At 51.2% G+C, this 13,588-nt stretch overlaps 8 protein-coding genes across 8 annotated transcripts; 6 read left to right on the forward strand and 2 right to left on the reverse strand.

Moving 5' to 3' along the window:
* Positions 1–135: 135 nt before the first annotated feature.
* Positions 136–952, forward strand: B0T23DRAFT_313059 (carbohydrate binding-domain-containing protein; the record flags this gene model as incomplete). The annotated part of the gene is made up of 2 exons (XM_062834723.1): positions 136–237; positions 305–952. The coding sequence occupies 2 exons, from the start codon at positions 136–138 to the stop codon at positions 950–952; spliced, it is 750 nt and encodes a 249-aa protein (XP_062693721.1).
* Positions 953–2,235: 1,283 nt separating this feature from the next.
* B0T23DRAFT_403292 (S-adenosyl-L-methionine-dependent methyltransferase) lies at positions 2,236–3,548 on the forward strand (the record flags this gene model as incomplete). Its single annotated transcript, XM_062838769.1, has 2 exons — positions 2,236–2,478; positions 2,511–3,548. The coding sequence occupies 2 exons, from the start codon at positions 2,236–2,238 to the stop codon at positions 3,546–3,548; spliced, it is 1,281 nt and encodes a 426-aa protein (XP_062693722.1).
* Positions 3,549–3,734: 186 nt separating this feature from the next.
* B0T23DRAFT_104844 (uncharacterized protein) lies at positions 3,735–5,001 on the reverse strand. Its single transcript, XM_062831755.1, has one exon. The coding sequence runs from the start codon at positions 4,919–4,921 to the stop codon at positions 3,920–3,922; it is 1,002 nt and encodes a 333-aa protein (XP_062693723.1). The 5' UTR covers positions 4,922–5,001; the 3' UTR covers positions 3,735–3,919.
* An 801-nt stretch (positions 5,002–5,802) lies between these two features.
* B0T23DRAFT_104868 (major facilitator superfamily domain-containing protein) lies at positions 5,803–7,707 on the forward strand. The gene is made up of 2 exons (XM_062831756.1): positions 5,803–6,448; positions 6,511–7,707. Exons 1-2 carry the CDS (start codon positions 6,069–6,071, stop codon positions 7,631–7,633), a joined length of 1,503 nt encoding a protein of 500 aa, XP_062693724.1. The 5' UTR covers positions 5,803–6,068; the 3' UTR covers positions 7,634–7,707.
* A 269-nt stretch (positions 7,708–7,976) lies between these two features.
* Positions 7,977–10,486, forward strand: B0T23DRAFT_376235 (FAD/NAD(P)-binding domain-containing protein). The gene has a single exon (XM_062836942.1). It carries the CDS (start codon positions 8,470–8,472, stop codon positions 10,204–10,206), a length of 1,737 nt encoding a protein of 578 aa, XP_062693725.1. The 5' UTR covers positions 7,977–8,469; the 3' UTR covers positions 10,207–10,486.
* Positions 10,487–10,568: 82 nt separating this feature from the next.
* On the forward strand, positions 10,569–12,160 carry B0T23DRAFT_104911 (uncharacterized protein). The gene is made up of 2 exons (XM_062831759.1): positions 10,569–10,598; positions 10,662–12,160. The coding sequence occupies exon 2, from the start codon at positions 11,001–11,003 to the stop codon at positions 12,024–12,026; it is 1,026 nt and encodes a 341-aa protein (XP_062693726.1). The 5' UTR covers positions 10,569–10,598; positions 10,662–11,000; the 3' UTR covers positions 12,027–12,160.
* Positions 12,161–12,864, reverse strand: B0T23DRAFT_104889 (uncharacterized protein). The gene has a single exon (XM_062831758.1). The coding sequence runs from the start codon at positions 12,709–12,711 to the stop codon at positions 12,295–12,297; it is 417 nt and encodes a 138-aa protein (XP_062693727.1). The 5' UTR covers positions 12,712–12,864; the 3' UTR covers positions 12,161–12,294.
* On the forward strand, positions 12,406–13,583 carry B0T23DRAFT_104881 (scytalone dehydratase). Its single transcript, XM_062831757.1, has 3 exons — positions 12,406–12,826; positions 12,881–12,978; positions 13,033–13,583. The coding sequence occupies exons 1-3, from the start codon at positions 12,784–12,786 to the stop codon at positions 13,414–13,416; spliced, it is 525 nt and encodes a 174-aa protein (XP_062693728.1). The 5' UTR covers positions 12,406–12,783; the 3' UTR covers positions 13,417–13,583.
* Positions 13,584–13,588: the final 5 nt, after the last annotated feature.

Raw genomic sequence — 13,588 nt, forward strand, 5'->3', positions numbered from 1 at the left:
TGATGATCCTGTAGTGACACCAGCAAGACAGGTGAACCGCCTAGTGATATAAATGTCGGGTCGCTGCCCTCTGCTTTGTGTCCGATGGTGGTATAACCGAAATCATCATCAGAATCTCACTCATCGATCTTACCCATGATGAAACTCACTCTCCTCAGCGCGGCTCTTCTTGCTTTCGGCGACAGCGCCGTAAACGCCTTGAGTAGCTGTGGACAGTCACAGTACGATCCTGCTCAGGTATGTCTGGGATGTCGAGACACGGGTGCTGCCGGAGGAAGCCATATGACTAACACGTAGGTGATAGTACGTCTGCTGGAGCGATCAGTTCCTCTGCCCCATCACGGCTGGCGAGCCGCTCTCCTTCTGCAACGGAGCGTGCTATAGCAAGTTCATGTACAAGTGCGAGAACAACGTCCTGAGCTTGCTGCCCGCTCACACTGGGACACCCTTCACCCTCAGCGTGTCGAACCCGACTTTGCCCATCGACGGCAAGCCCGTGACTGCCAGCGGTCTGCACTTGAGCCTTGCAGGCAACACTAGCACCTACTGCCCCGTCGAGGTGGTTGGTGCCGCGTGTCCTCCTGGCAACATCACGGCTTTTTTCGCCGGCAACGGTGGCCTCTCCATGGACACCATGGTTCCCGGCGGACAGCAAGCCTATCTTGGACCGGACTGGAACATGCACTACACCCAAGCTCACTCGGCCTACATTCCTGCGGGCAGCCTAACCCAGGGCTTCGGTGCGTACGAGGGTGGTGGCTTCGTCAATCTGAACGGTAATGGCTGGGGCTGGGTAGCTTGCCCTCCTCAGGCCTCTGGCGGTGGCGGCACCGCGTGGAACCTGGTGGGAAGAAACGAGACGAACGCGGCTAGCTTGACCGCCTGCACTCCTGTCAACCTCAAGATCAACCCTCTCCCGTCCGGTACTGTTGGTGCCTGGCAGTATGCCTGAGTGTGGATTCCCGAATATCGCCCTATAGGGGAAGAACGCTGATTGAGCAACGGATGGGTCGTGTAGATTAGTTGTAATAAAACGTCATTCTGTACCACGAGATGTACGATTGTGTTAGTGTAATGTTACTCGTGGAGTTAGTGATTACGGACACGACGCGTGGTGGTCGGCATGTAATAGCATACATACGTACACCGAGCTCGCTGCTGTCTCGGAACTGCCGATGAGAGGACAGAACATTAGTGACGGTCCTAAATGTTTCGACAATCTCGCAATGCATGGCCCTTGGACTTACAGTATAGACGCGTAGGAGCTGAGACAACTAATTTCTTCCTCTCATCTCACCGCCACATAATTACCATATTGTCTTGTATCAGATTGAGACACTGGAATCAAGCCAAAGTAGAGGCCAAGCCTCGGTGGGGCAGGATCCTGCCATTGGTGAAGTGCGCTTGGTAGATGTCGCAACTCTCGAGGTCGGGCCGCCATGTCAAAAACTAAAGCAGAGGGACGGCAAGGAAGAAAAGCGTCAAGAAGTGAAATCAAGCAATTGTGAAAAGGCTGCGCCCGACGGCGGGGAAGATGCTAGATGCCCGTCCAGCTAGGTACCTCTAGTCTCCTAGTGTAGTGTACATACCCAGGGGCAAAGGCCCACCCGAAACCTGGAGAAGGCGCTAACAGCCCTACAGCCCGCGGGACTCACGAGCCCCCGCTATCCATTGTAATCTACCTCTAGATAGGTACGTAATATAGTACGGGCACGTGTACAGCAATGCGCCCTGTAAATGCTAGTCCCTATTAGTGTAAATGTAGCGAACCATTTATTGCCAGAGATTTGTGTATCTGTGTTTTTTTGGTATAAGAAGAAGACTAACTGTTAAATGCAAGGACCCAGTAAATGCACGCGTGCAAAATGACCTGCTAGAGCGGGCTGCATTTACTCGGGAGGCACATTGCTGCTGTATGGTTAGGTACCTACCTACCTAGGCAGCGTCACCAACCGACTCCCTCCATCTCAAGCCAACGCACCATGTGAACATGTCAACAAATAGGCTGCCATTGCCAGGCCATCCTCTTCCACCAAGTACATCACAACTAAGCCATACATTTGCTTGCAGGTTACTGTTCTTCCAACTGCTGTACAAGTCACACGATCTTGTTCTCGTCACTCTCTGTACACGCGTACTAATTCCATTCTCAAGAAGCCAGCATGTTAATACCTAGACATCTCCAGCACGTTCATCAGATAACTTTCAACTCTCCATTAGTAGAATCTCAATACAATGGTCGCAACGTCTGACATCCCGGCCGACACCTCTGCTTCACTTCTCACCGCGCTCGCAGATGAGATCTCGTCCAGTGCGACTCTCCTATCTTCGCACATCGAATCCAGGCGACTACCATGGCCATCTTTTTCCGCCGATGGCCCCCGGCAGCCAATTTGCGATGACAATGAAGAAGTCTCACGGGCACGCACTGCTCTCATTGAAGCCACTAGATCCCTCCACGCCCTCGCCGTCGGGCCAGTTGAAACTACAAAGCACTTCTGTTCAACGAGATCTATCTCCTCGGCGCAATGCAAGTCCTGTGTCATTTCGAGATTCCACAGAACGTCCCGCTCCAAGGAACCATCACTTTCCATCACCTTGCCTCCAAGACCGGCTTAAGCGAAGCTCTTCTTCCACGCTTTCTGCGTATGGCCATAGCAAACTTCTACTTCACCGAACCTGAACCAGGTCTGGTCGCCCATTCAGCCTGGTCCAAGCCACTCGCTACTGACGAGAAGATGCGCGCCTGCATCTGGTTTCGCCATGCCGAGATGCTCCCTGCCGTATCCAAGCTCGTCGACATGGTCAAGCGGTACCCCGACTCCCCTGAGCCACAGGACACAGCTTTCTCGCTGGCATTCGGAGACGCCTTCTTCGGGTACAAAGAGAGACACCCGGAAAACATGGTCCAATTTGGACAATTTGTTGACGCCTTTTCCGGTGGTAGCTCCGCCGACTCGGCGGAAAGCATTGCGCGAGCCTACCCCTGGGAGACACTACCGAACAGAGCGCTCGTCGTTGATGTTGGCGGTGGCATCGGACATATCTCTGCTGCTATTGCGCAGGCACATCCTCATTTGCGGTTTCAGGTGCAGGACTTTGAAGATCTGAGAGGCGCGGCCGAGGAATTGATGGAGAGTAAGGGAGTCAAGGATAGAGTCGAGTTCGTGTCGCATAATTTCTTTGACCCCCAACCAGAGCCAGCCAGAGGAGCCGCCGTTTACTTCATGAGGAACATTCTTCACAATTGGTCTGACTTGTACTGCAAGCGAATCTTGAAACCGATTGCCGAATCTATGGGGCCGGAAAGTAGGATCGTCAACTGCGATATTGTTTTGCCAGAGCCAAATTCGGTGCCAAAGGCGCAGGACGCAGTGATCAGGGCACTTGATTTGACTATGCTATCGATGTTCAACGCTAAAGAAAGATCTACCGACCAGTGGAAGGAGCTGTTTGCGAGCGCCGATGGCAGGCTCAAGATCACCGACATGGTAGGGAAGCCACGAATGAGGATGGATAGCCTGGTTGAGGTTAGGTTGTTATGTTGAAGAGAATGTACATCATTCACATTCCAATACCACAACTCAATTACCAGAGGATTGAAAGGGGAGGTCTAAGTCTGCTCTTTTTCAGGGAGAAACACATTCACATTGAGCTCTGAATATGGACTTTCCAAGTACTCTCTGATGACTCCAACCTACTTACTCAGTCACTCCCAAGTCACTCCTTTCTTGATCATCCAGCAGCCCCAGCGCTTGGCGCCGTGTTGGGGCGTTTGGATCGTAGTAAGGGACCTCAGCCAAAGACGTCACTCGGGTTCCGTGACGGGGGTGCCTGCCACCATAGTCCCAGCTGGCGTTGTGAATGGTAACTCTGGGACGTTTTACTCGTGGTAAGTTACCATACCTCATGAACACTATCAAGAAATTACTGACCTATTGTCCCACAACGCACTCGTCCCCGGTGTCCACTTGAAGCGCACTTGTATGTCGACGTTCTTCTCGTAGACATCATACAAGTAATTCAGAATCACATCGCTCTCAGCCTTATCGAGCCCCACGATTCGCACCGTCATTGATCGATTCACCCACAATGCTTTCCACCCAGTGGCCGGATGAACTCGCACAAGCGGATGCGTGCGCTCGATGTACTTGGGTCCTGCATTGGGGTCCTGCCGATCGAGATATGGGTGTGCAGAGCGGTACACGGCATACTTGCCATCGATGATCTTGCGAAATTCAGGCGAAAGCTTCTCATAAGCGCTGTAACCAGACGCCCAAAGCGTGTCTCCGCCGGTAGGAGGTACCGTATCATTGTGCAGGTGGGTGATACCCGCCGGTTGCCGTTCATGAACGAGATCGCTGTGCCAGTTTGAGGCACCGCCAGGACGACGGAAGTCGGCCGGTCTCTCCAGGGTGAAGAGGTCTGGCCAAATAACGGTCACGCCGGGGACACCAGGGACTTGGGGAGTCTGAGGATGAACTTCGACCTCGCCGAACCACTCACCCAGCTCCTTTTGTTGCTGGGGAGTGAGGTCCTGGTTACGGAAGAAGACGACGCTCCGCTCGGCAATAAGAAGGGCTAACTCATCGCGCTGCTGGGGGGTGAGGTCCTTGAGCTGAAGACCCTCGATCTCGGTCCCGATGTGTGTGGTCAAGTCGGTCACCTTGGTTGCTGCTGAGAAGAGGTTCTTCTTTGATTTGTCAGCTCGAGCACCTGCGTCCTGGTAAAGTCGCTCCTCGTCGCGAATCTTGTAAACGTCTTGAAGGTAAAGAGGCACAGATGGGCGGTATGGATAACCCTTGGACAGGTCGATTCCAGCTTTGAGGAGACGTTGACGTGCTGGTTCCGGAAGAGGGAGGGTCTCCTTCCTGGGCTCAATCGTGTCAACGATGGAATCAAGAATTGGTGCGGGCGCCATGTTGTGAATATAGTTGGTAAATGTTGTATCTTGATATATATTGTGACAAATGGTAAGTGTAAGTGCCTTGGCAAGTCAAGTGTCGACTTTGTTTTGAGGTACAGTTCTTTTTCCCTCTTCGCTTTGTGGATATAGTGCACGTTTATATGTCTCGAGAAGTTCAAGAGTCCAGAGTCATTCCATTAGCCACCGTATAGGTAACTTTTCTTCCAGAAGTCATCCATTGTGGTTGTTGAACCGGAACGAGTATCGCCCCGCTAGACGTATGATGATCAAGCACAGCAACTTGATTACAATTCTGACATTTGTCCTTATCTATGGTCAAATCTGTCTGTGTAATTGCGGGATTGGAGCCACGGCCGCGGTTGCTGTGAGGGGTTACCTCCAGAGTGATGTCTTTTTGAAGCCTCAGGTACACCAGTTGGGGAAGCGACATTACCGTGTGTTGCAACGAACAAAAGGGCATGGACTGATATCCAATCAGGGGATTTACTGCATAGGTGATAAGAAGCGTTTGGGATGTTTGTTATGCCCAGATGGTTGGTGCCCTCTTTTTATGTCATCTTGCGCCATCCGCTGGGGTGGATTGTGTGCTTTGCTGCACTTGAACTATTGCACCACCAACAATTACAGCCCAACACAGGCTTGGTTGTTAGCTCAAGACATTCGTTTATCTTCATACCTATGAAAGGGTGTTTTACCTCGAATATGTATTTCCGAAGTTCAGAACCTAATATGGAAGCTTGTAAATGCCTTTTCGATCCGTTCTCAGCCACTCTATTTATCCTTGTGAGGTTTAGGACAATTCGGGACGGATATTATCTCGTATACGAAGAGTACCAAGCTAGCTAGCAAACTTGTATTGGCCTGTACCACTCCCAGCATCGTTGGGTCGACCATTAAAAATATTCGTAGGTCAAGCAATACAGGAATCAAATTTGTGTCTAGACTTGACTTCACCCCCACGCAGAGTATGTGATGGACCGGCCATGGCGACATTGGAGCTCATGGCGTCTTTCTTAGACTCAATGGCGATGGCTGCCACTCATTATTGTCGATATGGACACAAAAGAACCCCAAACGATCAAGTCCCTTGGAGTCGTACTCGTCGGTTTTATGACAACACCAGCATTGTCGTTTGAACATCATGTCGAAAAGCACAGATCCTGGCGTCGTTACCGAGGGCGATCTTCGGGCCCCATCTAGTTCCCTCAAAAGCTCCCGTCACGAGTACACCTCAGACTCACAAACAACAGAACTGGTGCAAGAACAACCCAAGAGAAGTTGGCGTTCTTACGTCTGGGATACATTGGACAAGTCTCCCCAAGAAAGGCGCTTCCTCTTCAAGCTTGACGCGGTGATTCTGACTCTGGCCTCCCTCGGATACTTCATCAAGTATCTTGACCAAGTCAACATCACAAATGCCTTCGTGTCCGGAATGAAGGAAGATTTGAAGCTGTTTGGCAATGAGTTGAACTATATGCAGACTTGCTGGACGGTTGGATATGTCATTGGCGAGATTCCAAGGTGAGTATTGATTCCCCCGATGACGTTTTCTCCGCTTACTCCCAATGCTAATCATCTCATAGCAACATCTTGTTGACTCGTATCCGGCCGTCTATCTGGATCCCGGCTTGCGAAGTTGTATGGGCTATTCTGACCATTTTGCTCGCCAAATGCAAGACCACAACTCAAGTCTACGTCTTGCGTTTCTTCATCGGTCTCGCCGAAAGTGTATTCTACCCGGGCATGCAATACATTATCGGCTCATGGTACCGCAAAGACGAACTGGCCAAGCGATCTTGCGTCTTCCATGCCAGTGGCGCCATTGGCACCATGTTCTCCGGGTATCTTATGGCGGCAGTCCACAAGAAACTAGCCGGCGTCGGAGGATTCAAAGGCTGGCAGTGGCTGTTCATCATTGACACAGTCATCTCCCTGCCCATCGCCATCTCAGGCTTCTTCCTCATGCCAGACGTGCCCGAGATCACCAAAGCGTGGTACTTCTCTGCGGACGAGATTACGTTGGCCAAGGAGCGTATGCGTCTCGAAGGTCGTGCTCCTAGAGCGCCATACACCAAGGCCAAGTTCAAAAAGATATTCTCCAGCTGGCACATCTACCTCCTCACTGCACTTTACATCTTCTTCAACAATGGTAACGGAGCCTCCGGCCAGCCAGCTTTCCAGCTGTGGCTCAAGTCGAAGGGACACCCTATCACCGAAGTGAACACTTATCCGACAATCACGGCCGCCATCACTGTGATCACGACGCTCATCTACGCCTGGACGTCTGATACTGTGTTCCGCGGTGCTAGATGGCCACCCATTGTCTTTTCGGGTCTGGTGAACATTGTGATCTACTCCAGTCTAGCAGCCTGGAACATTCCCGACGGATGGAAATGGGCCTGCTTTTTTCTGGCGGGCTTCGGCGGCGGTATCAGTGGACTGACGTTTGCTTGGGCGCATGAAATCTGCGGCGACGACAACGAGGAAAGAGCGCTGGTGACGGGCACCATGAACGAGATGGCCTATGTCTTTCAGGCGTGGCTGCCCTTGCTGATTTGGCAGCAAGTGGAGGCGCCGGTGTACCACAAGGGGTATATGACCTCTATTTTTATTGCCGTGGCAATGATACTTACTGCGGTCTTGGTTAGGTTTTTACATCACAGGGAACGAGCAAGAAAGCTGCTTGCGGAAGAGCCAAATGCTTGAAGCGGCTGATAGTAAGAGACTTTGTGTGTGTGTATATACAGGTAGAAATGAATATGTTACTATCCCGATGGCACCTCAAGTTTCCTGTAACGCATGAACAAGACTAAAGAACTTGAACCGATGATAGTTAGGCGCTGATAACGGGATGTTGCCGTGTACCTCTAAGCTTCAAAAATTGGGCGTGCTAGACGAACTGAAGACGTCTAGAGGTAGTTGCTCCAGAATACCTCCCTTGCGTAGTTAGGTAGAGGTACATTCCGATGCTGGTTTGTATGAAATCTATCCCGAATAGTCCCAAAGCTTACAAGGAAAAGCCAAAATGGCTGAGTACGGATCATAAAGGCATTGACAAAATTTGATGTGGCCTACTGAACACCGTTTCCAAGGATAGATCACATATTTGTTGGATATTCAAACGCATAAGAAAGTTAACCCGAGGTTTTGAGCTAACAAACAAACCAGTACTGGACTGTACGCGAGAATTCTGGTCGTCTTGGTGTTGACCTTTTGTCAACGAGTGAGGCTGTTTGTAATGTTAATTAACGTGCAGCTGAAATGGCATCTCGTCATCCAAGGGGATATGGTGTAAGATTGTCGTTGTGCGGGGGTCACTAGTCAGATGTACCAATGTCGGCTTTTATTTGTGATAACCATCTGTCGCCTACTGATACGCAATCAGATCAAAGATGGCGTGCTCTGTCAATCCTTACTGAATGAGACGACTTGACGGCGCGGAGGAACACATTCGGCCGCAGGATACCTCGATGATGTTAAGAAGATATAATGACAATAAACACTTCGGGGGTTGTCGCGTAGATACCTAATGTCCTCATGCAATGAAGCAGTCTACGACTTGGCGTCATTCTCCCTGTTGGCCATCACATCGTCTTGCCTTTAACATCAATATCATGTCCGCCGCAACAGCGGGATTCCCTCATGCTTTTGTTCCCCATCTACCCCTAAAGACCGACGGACCGACCCATCTTGAAAGTCAAATACCCCAAGCTATGCCTCTCATCGTGGATACCGACTTCCAATCCGGTTCAACATCAAATGCAGAATCTCGATTTGGGGAGCACCAGTCGGTGGCGGTGATAGGCTCAGGCATCAGTGGAGTCTGTGCTGCTGCTCATCTTCTCAAATATGGACTCTCCGTGACCGTCTTTGAACGGTCCAACGGCGCCGGCGGTGTATGGAAGTTCGACGAACGCCCACCGGAAGATCCCCCGTATATTTACCGTCCACCGTCCATCGGAGATCAGCAGCACATCCCCCCAGGTGCCGTTTTTGACGGCGGGGACGCGAAATTTTTGAATCTTGAAGTACGATTCGCGCCACCGAGCCCATGTTATGTCGGTCTAAAGACCAATGTCCCAACACCACTGATGGGAACTACGTTAGGGAATTGGCCCGAGGGGAGTCCGGCATCGGTCAGCCATTCCGCTGCTCTCCAATACATCCGATCTCTAGCCAAAAGATCCGGATTGGATGCAGTGACGGAGTTCAACACTCGAGTTGAGGATGTCAGAAAGACAAGCGACGGTTCAAAATGGAGGATCACTACCCTAGCGCTGGAAATTGAAGACGGGATCCCTAGCGCTCAGTTCACAGAGAAAGTCAGGGATTTTGATCTGGTTGTCGTCGCTTCGGGGCATTACAATATGCCGCGTATTCCGCAAATCGAAGGCTTAAAAGGGTGGAAGGACTCTTTTCCCGATAGAGTTATTCACTCCAAGAGGTACCGGAATCCTGAGAAGTACCGGAACCAGAACGTGCTCGTGATCGGAGCCGGCGTGTCCGCTACAGACGTCTGTAAAGAACTCGGCGAGGTGTCTCACAAAACGTACCAGAGCACTCGCAACGGACGGTTTGACCTTCCGGCGAGTGTACTGCCTCCAAACGCCGTCCGAGTAGCGTCAGTGGAGAAGTTTGTCCCTCTAGAGGCAAAGATTGAAGGGGAAGAGCCGACACTCGGGAATAATCAGCCGATACCCGGGTCTGTTGTTCTCACAGACGGAACAATCCTACAAGATATTCATCAAGTAGTATTAGCCACTGGATACATTGTGTCCTACCCCTTTCTCCCGCAGTTGCACTCCGACACGGCTGTTGATGCCGATCCTGACGACGAGCTGGTTGTGACATCGGATGGCATTATGACGCATAACCTCCATAAGGATATCTTTTACATCAACGACCCGACGCTGGCGTTCATTGGCGTTCCCTACCACGTCGCGACCTTTTCACTTTTCGACTTCCAGGCCCAGGCGTTGGCGAGGGTGTTCGCTGGTAGGGCAAAACTGCCGACGCAAGAAGACATGCGAAGAGAATATGAGAAGCGTGTGGAGGAAAAGGGGCGAGGACGTTTCTTCCATTCCTTGGTAACACCTGGGCATGAGATCGCCTATGTCAGAGATCTCGCGGAATGGGTAAACGGTTACGTGAAGGAAACGGGAGGCGAGCCCATGCCGGTTCATTCAGAGGAATTTTTGAAGGAATATAACGTGTTGAAAAGCAGGTTAAGGGGCCTGTACCCGGAAATTGCCAAGAATGATGGGGAGTTGCAGGAATAACAGCTTGAAAGTAACGTTCGTTGTTGGGGTCCATCGCTGATTTATTTCACTGTCAACTAGACGATGGGAATATCTTTGTTTCTGTCTCTTGTGCAGCCACTGATTCAGTGTACACCATGTCCTGGTTGGTTCCGTGTATCCGTAATGAAAGATGATCGATGTGACGGAATGGCGCCATGTCGGCCGCTTGTCGGGAGGTACTTTTCAGTGAGTCGATGATAATGATGACGATTATATATGCGGCTTCGTGAATATGGTTGGAAAGGAGATGAAAAGAAACCCCCCCCCCCCCCCCCCCAAAAAAAAAAAAAAAGATCAATGACCTTCTTGGATTCCCCTATGTGGACCGTGCACATAACAGTCAGTGGAGGAAGGTGCAAACCCCTGAAATCGTAAGTTACCGTTGGAAAGTGGAAATCAAACGAAGTCAACAAAATCAAACAAAGCAAACAAAGCCCAGCCAGCTGCTACACGTTGATGGGTCCTCTCAAACGCGGGACAGTTCAGTTTCCATCTTTTGTTCCTGTTATTGTTGTTGAAGACTCGTTCATTCGCACACCAGGAAACCCACTTTCGCGAGAAAACATCAGGCAACTCAGCAAAAAGGTCATCGAGTCGCGGAACACTCGAAGGGCGGAAAGCAGCCTGCAAGTACCACTGTTATTTCTTTCACCTGCTTCCCCTCTTCACTTTTTCCCCAGTCTCAATTTGAAATTTTAATTCCCAATCTCCCTCAGTCCCAAGTCACCTTGACGCAAACCAATATAGTCACCAGAGCACCGACGCGTCTCACCATGGCAGGCGACAAAGACGAGCCAGAAGTGCGAGTTCACGATCCCATGCCATCGGGATACGTCTTCGTTCCCAAGGGAGACGTATACATCACTAAAAATTGTCGCCAGGAGACATATTCGGCCGGCCAGACCGTTTACGTGGTGGTTGACAAACGTCGGAAACCGACCGGCCTTCGCTGTCCTGCCTCCATCTTCAAGGCCGTCCAAGACTTGAACCAGGCTACAGCTGCGAAACGTGCAGAGGCTGTACAGAAGCGAGATGCAGCTATTGAAGGCGACTTTGAAGAGGCACTAAAGAGGCTGTTCCCCAACGCACCCAAAGAGTCCATTGCCAAGATTGTGAGCCATGCGCTCAAGAAGCGTAGCAGGAGAGTGGGAAGAAGCGGGACGGTACGGCTAGATGACAAGGTGAAGCTGGCGGTGCGAGCACATATCCGGCACCAGCATACGGAGTATGAACAGCTACTGAGACAGGGCACGAATCGCGAAAAAGCCAGAATACAGGTCTTCAGCAAGCTTAATGAGGTTGCGAGACTGTGGGGTGGACGGTCGGCGAAGAGTACTGGGCTCAAGCGAAAGGCCGGAAACGATGGAAGCGACACAAGAACAGCTCAGGAAAGGAGCGAATTGCACAAGAGACAACAGAAGGAGGAAACACTCGAAACTGCAGCTACCAATGCAAAGACCGCGCGACACAACAAGACAAAACGAACCAGAAAGTTAACCGTCGTTGACAGAAGATTGCTAGCTGAGGCAAGCAGGAAATCAAAGGTATCTGGCCTACGTGTTCAAACTCGCCGTATGGCCAGGGAAGGAATCGAACCTTTGGGAGGTACCGAGGAAGAACCGATCGTCATCGACGACAGCGACGGACAAGAAGCTGTCTTTACTAGAGGCGAGGACACTGACTTTGACGACGGCGATGAATCGGACTGGAGCAACTGGAGCGACATCAGCTTTGGCAACGCCACTGGGAAAAAGTCGCGGCAGAACGACCATCACTGGTCAAAGCCATGCCGGACCTGATGGTCTATGCTGAGTGGCTGCACAATGGCTGACCAACGTAACAACATGCCGGTAGCTGCCACGAGACCAACTGTACCATGCATATTCCATGATCTCTGTAACATTTAAACCTGTGACCTGTGCCTGGGCTACGCTTGATGGCACGAAGTCGTGCAGCGTCAGTATGCAGTCAACAGAAGCGTCTTGCGCCCTGTTGGCTGTTTGGACCAAGGCCTGGTATACTTGTACGCAGACCAAAATTCTGGCGCCGACGGTCCTGCTGTTGAAACTACACATTACATCCAGCGTGTCTCACCCATAATGGGGTAGCACGGTCTTGTTTGAGTAATATTCTTTGTTGGAAGAAAACATTATTCTTTTGGCTGAGGAAACCCAGCCATCCTGGACTGCGGGAAAGCATGGGACGTCTAAAGAGCCGAGAGGCTACATGTGCATCGGAAGCCCCCATACCAACACCCCTTGCGTTTCCCAAAGCGAACCAGATACAGGTACCGGGAACGGTGGGCTGCGGGACATGGCCGCACATCCCCACCATGCACGTCTCGGACTCCGGAATGGGGGCATTACATGCGGTCCTCCGAAGCCTTGGAAGACTGTGTAGCCTTGGAGTGAGACGAGCTTGGACGAGGTGCTGCGAACTGCAAGGGAGACAGACTACAACGAGTGATAAGGCCTTCATGCCCATCTCTTGGGACTTGTTCTGACCCCTTTTCGTTTCTGGCTCCTCTCTAAAGCCTGATCAATATCACCGTCAACCATGGCCAACGCAGCAAACCCCGAGAAACGTATCACCTTTGAGGGTTAGTACGTTCTTGTCCCCCAAGCCCCATAATGTTTGCTGAAAAGAAGGACAGAGTACCTCGGCTGTACCGAGGCATGCTTCGAGTGGGCGGACAGCTATGACACCAAGGACTTTGACCGGCTGAGGAAGTGCATCGCTCCGACCCTGAGGGTAAGATGAGAGATCCCCTCCAAGTGACTTTAGCTGATGTTTACCCGGGCTTAGATCGACTACCGTTCGTTCCTTAATAAGCTCTGGGAGGCCATGCCGGCTGAGGAGTTCATCAAGATGGTGTCAGATAAGAAGGTGATTGGCAACCCCCTTTTGCGGACGCAGCACTTTATGAGCGGCATCAGCAAGTGGGAGAAGGTGTCGGACACCGAGATTATCGGCTACCACCAGCTCCGCGTGCCTCACCAGGTCTATACCGACTCGAGCTGCACCAAGGTTGCTGTCACGGGCCACGCCCACAGTCACAACACCCATTATTACAAGAAGATCAATGGCGTCTGGAAGTTTGCCGGTCTCAATCCGGATATTCGTTGGACCGAGGGTGACTTTAACAAGGTCTTTGCTGACGGGCGTGAGGAATTGGGCGAGGTCAACTAAAGCGATAAGACGGGCGCTGTCGTGTTAGCAGACTTGGTAGCGAATTCGAATCGAGTATAACCTAGGAGCCTGATGATATGATACGTGAACGAGGAGAGTCGATGTTGAACATTGTTTGTGGGAACATCAGAGGAGGTAAAATGTAGAGTTGTTCACTCATCGCTGTTGTCGA

This window comes from Neurospora hispaniola (assembly GCF_033458365.1).
Source record: "Neurospora hispaniola strain FGSC 10403 chromosome Unknown B0T23scaffold_3, whole genome shotgun sequence".
NCBI classification, from domain to species: domain Eukaryota; kingdom Fungi; phylum Ascomycota; class Sordariomycetes; order Sordariales; family Sordariaceae; genus Neurospora; species Neurospora hispaniola.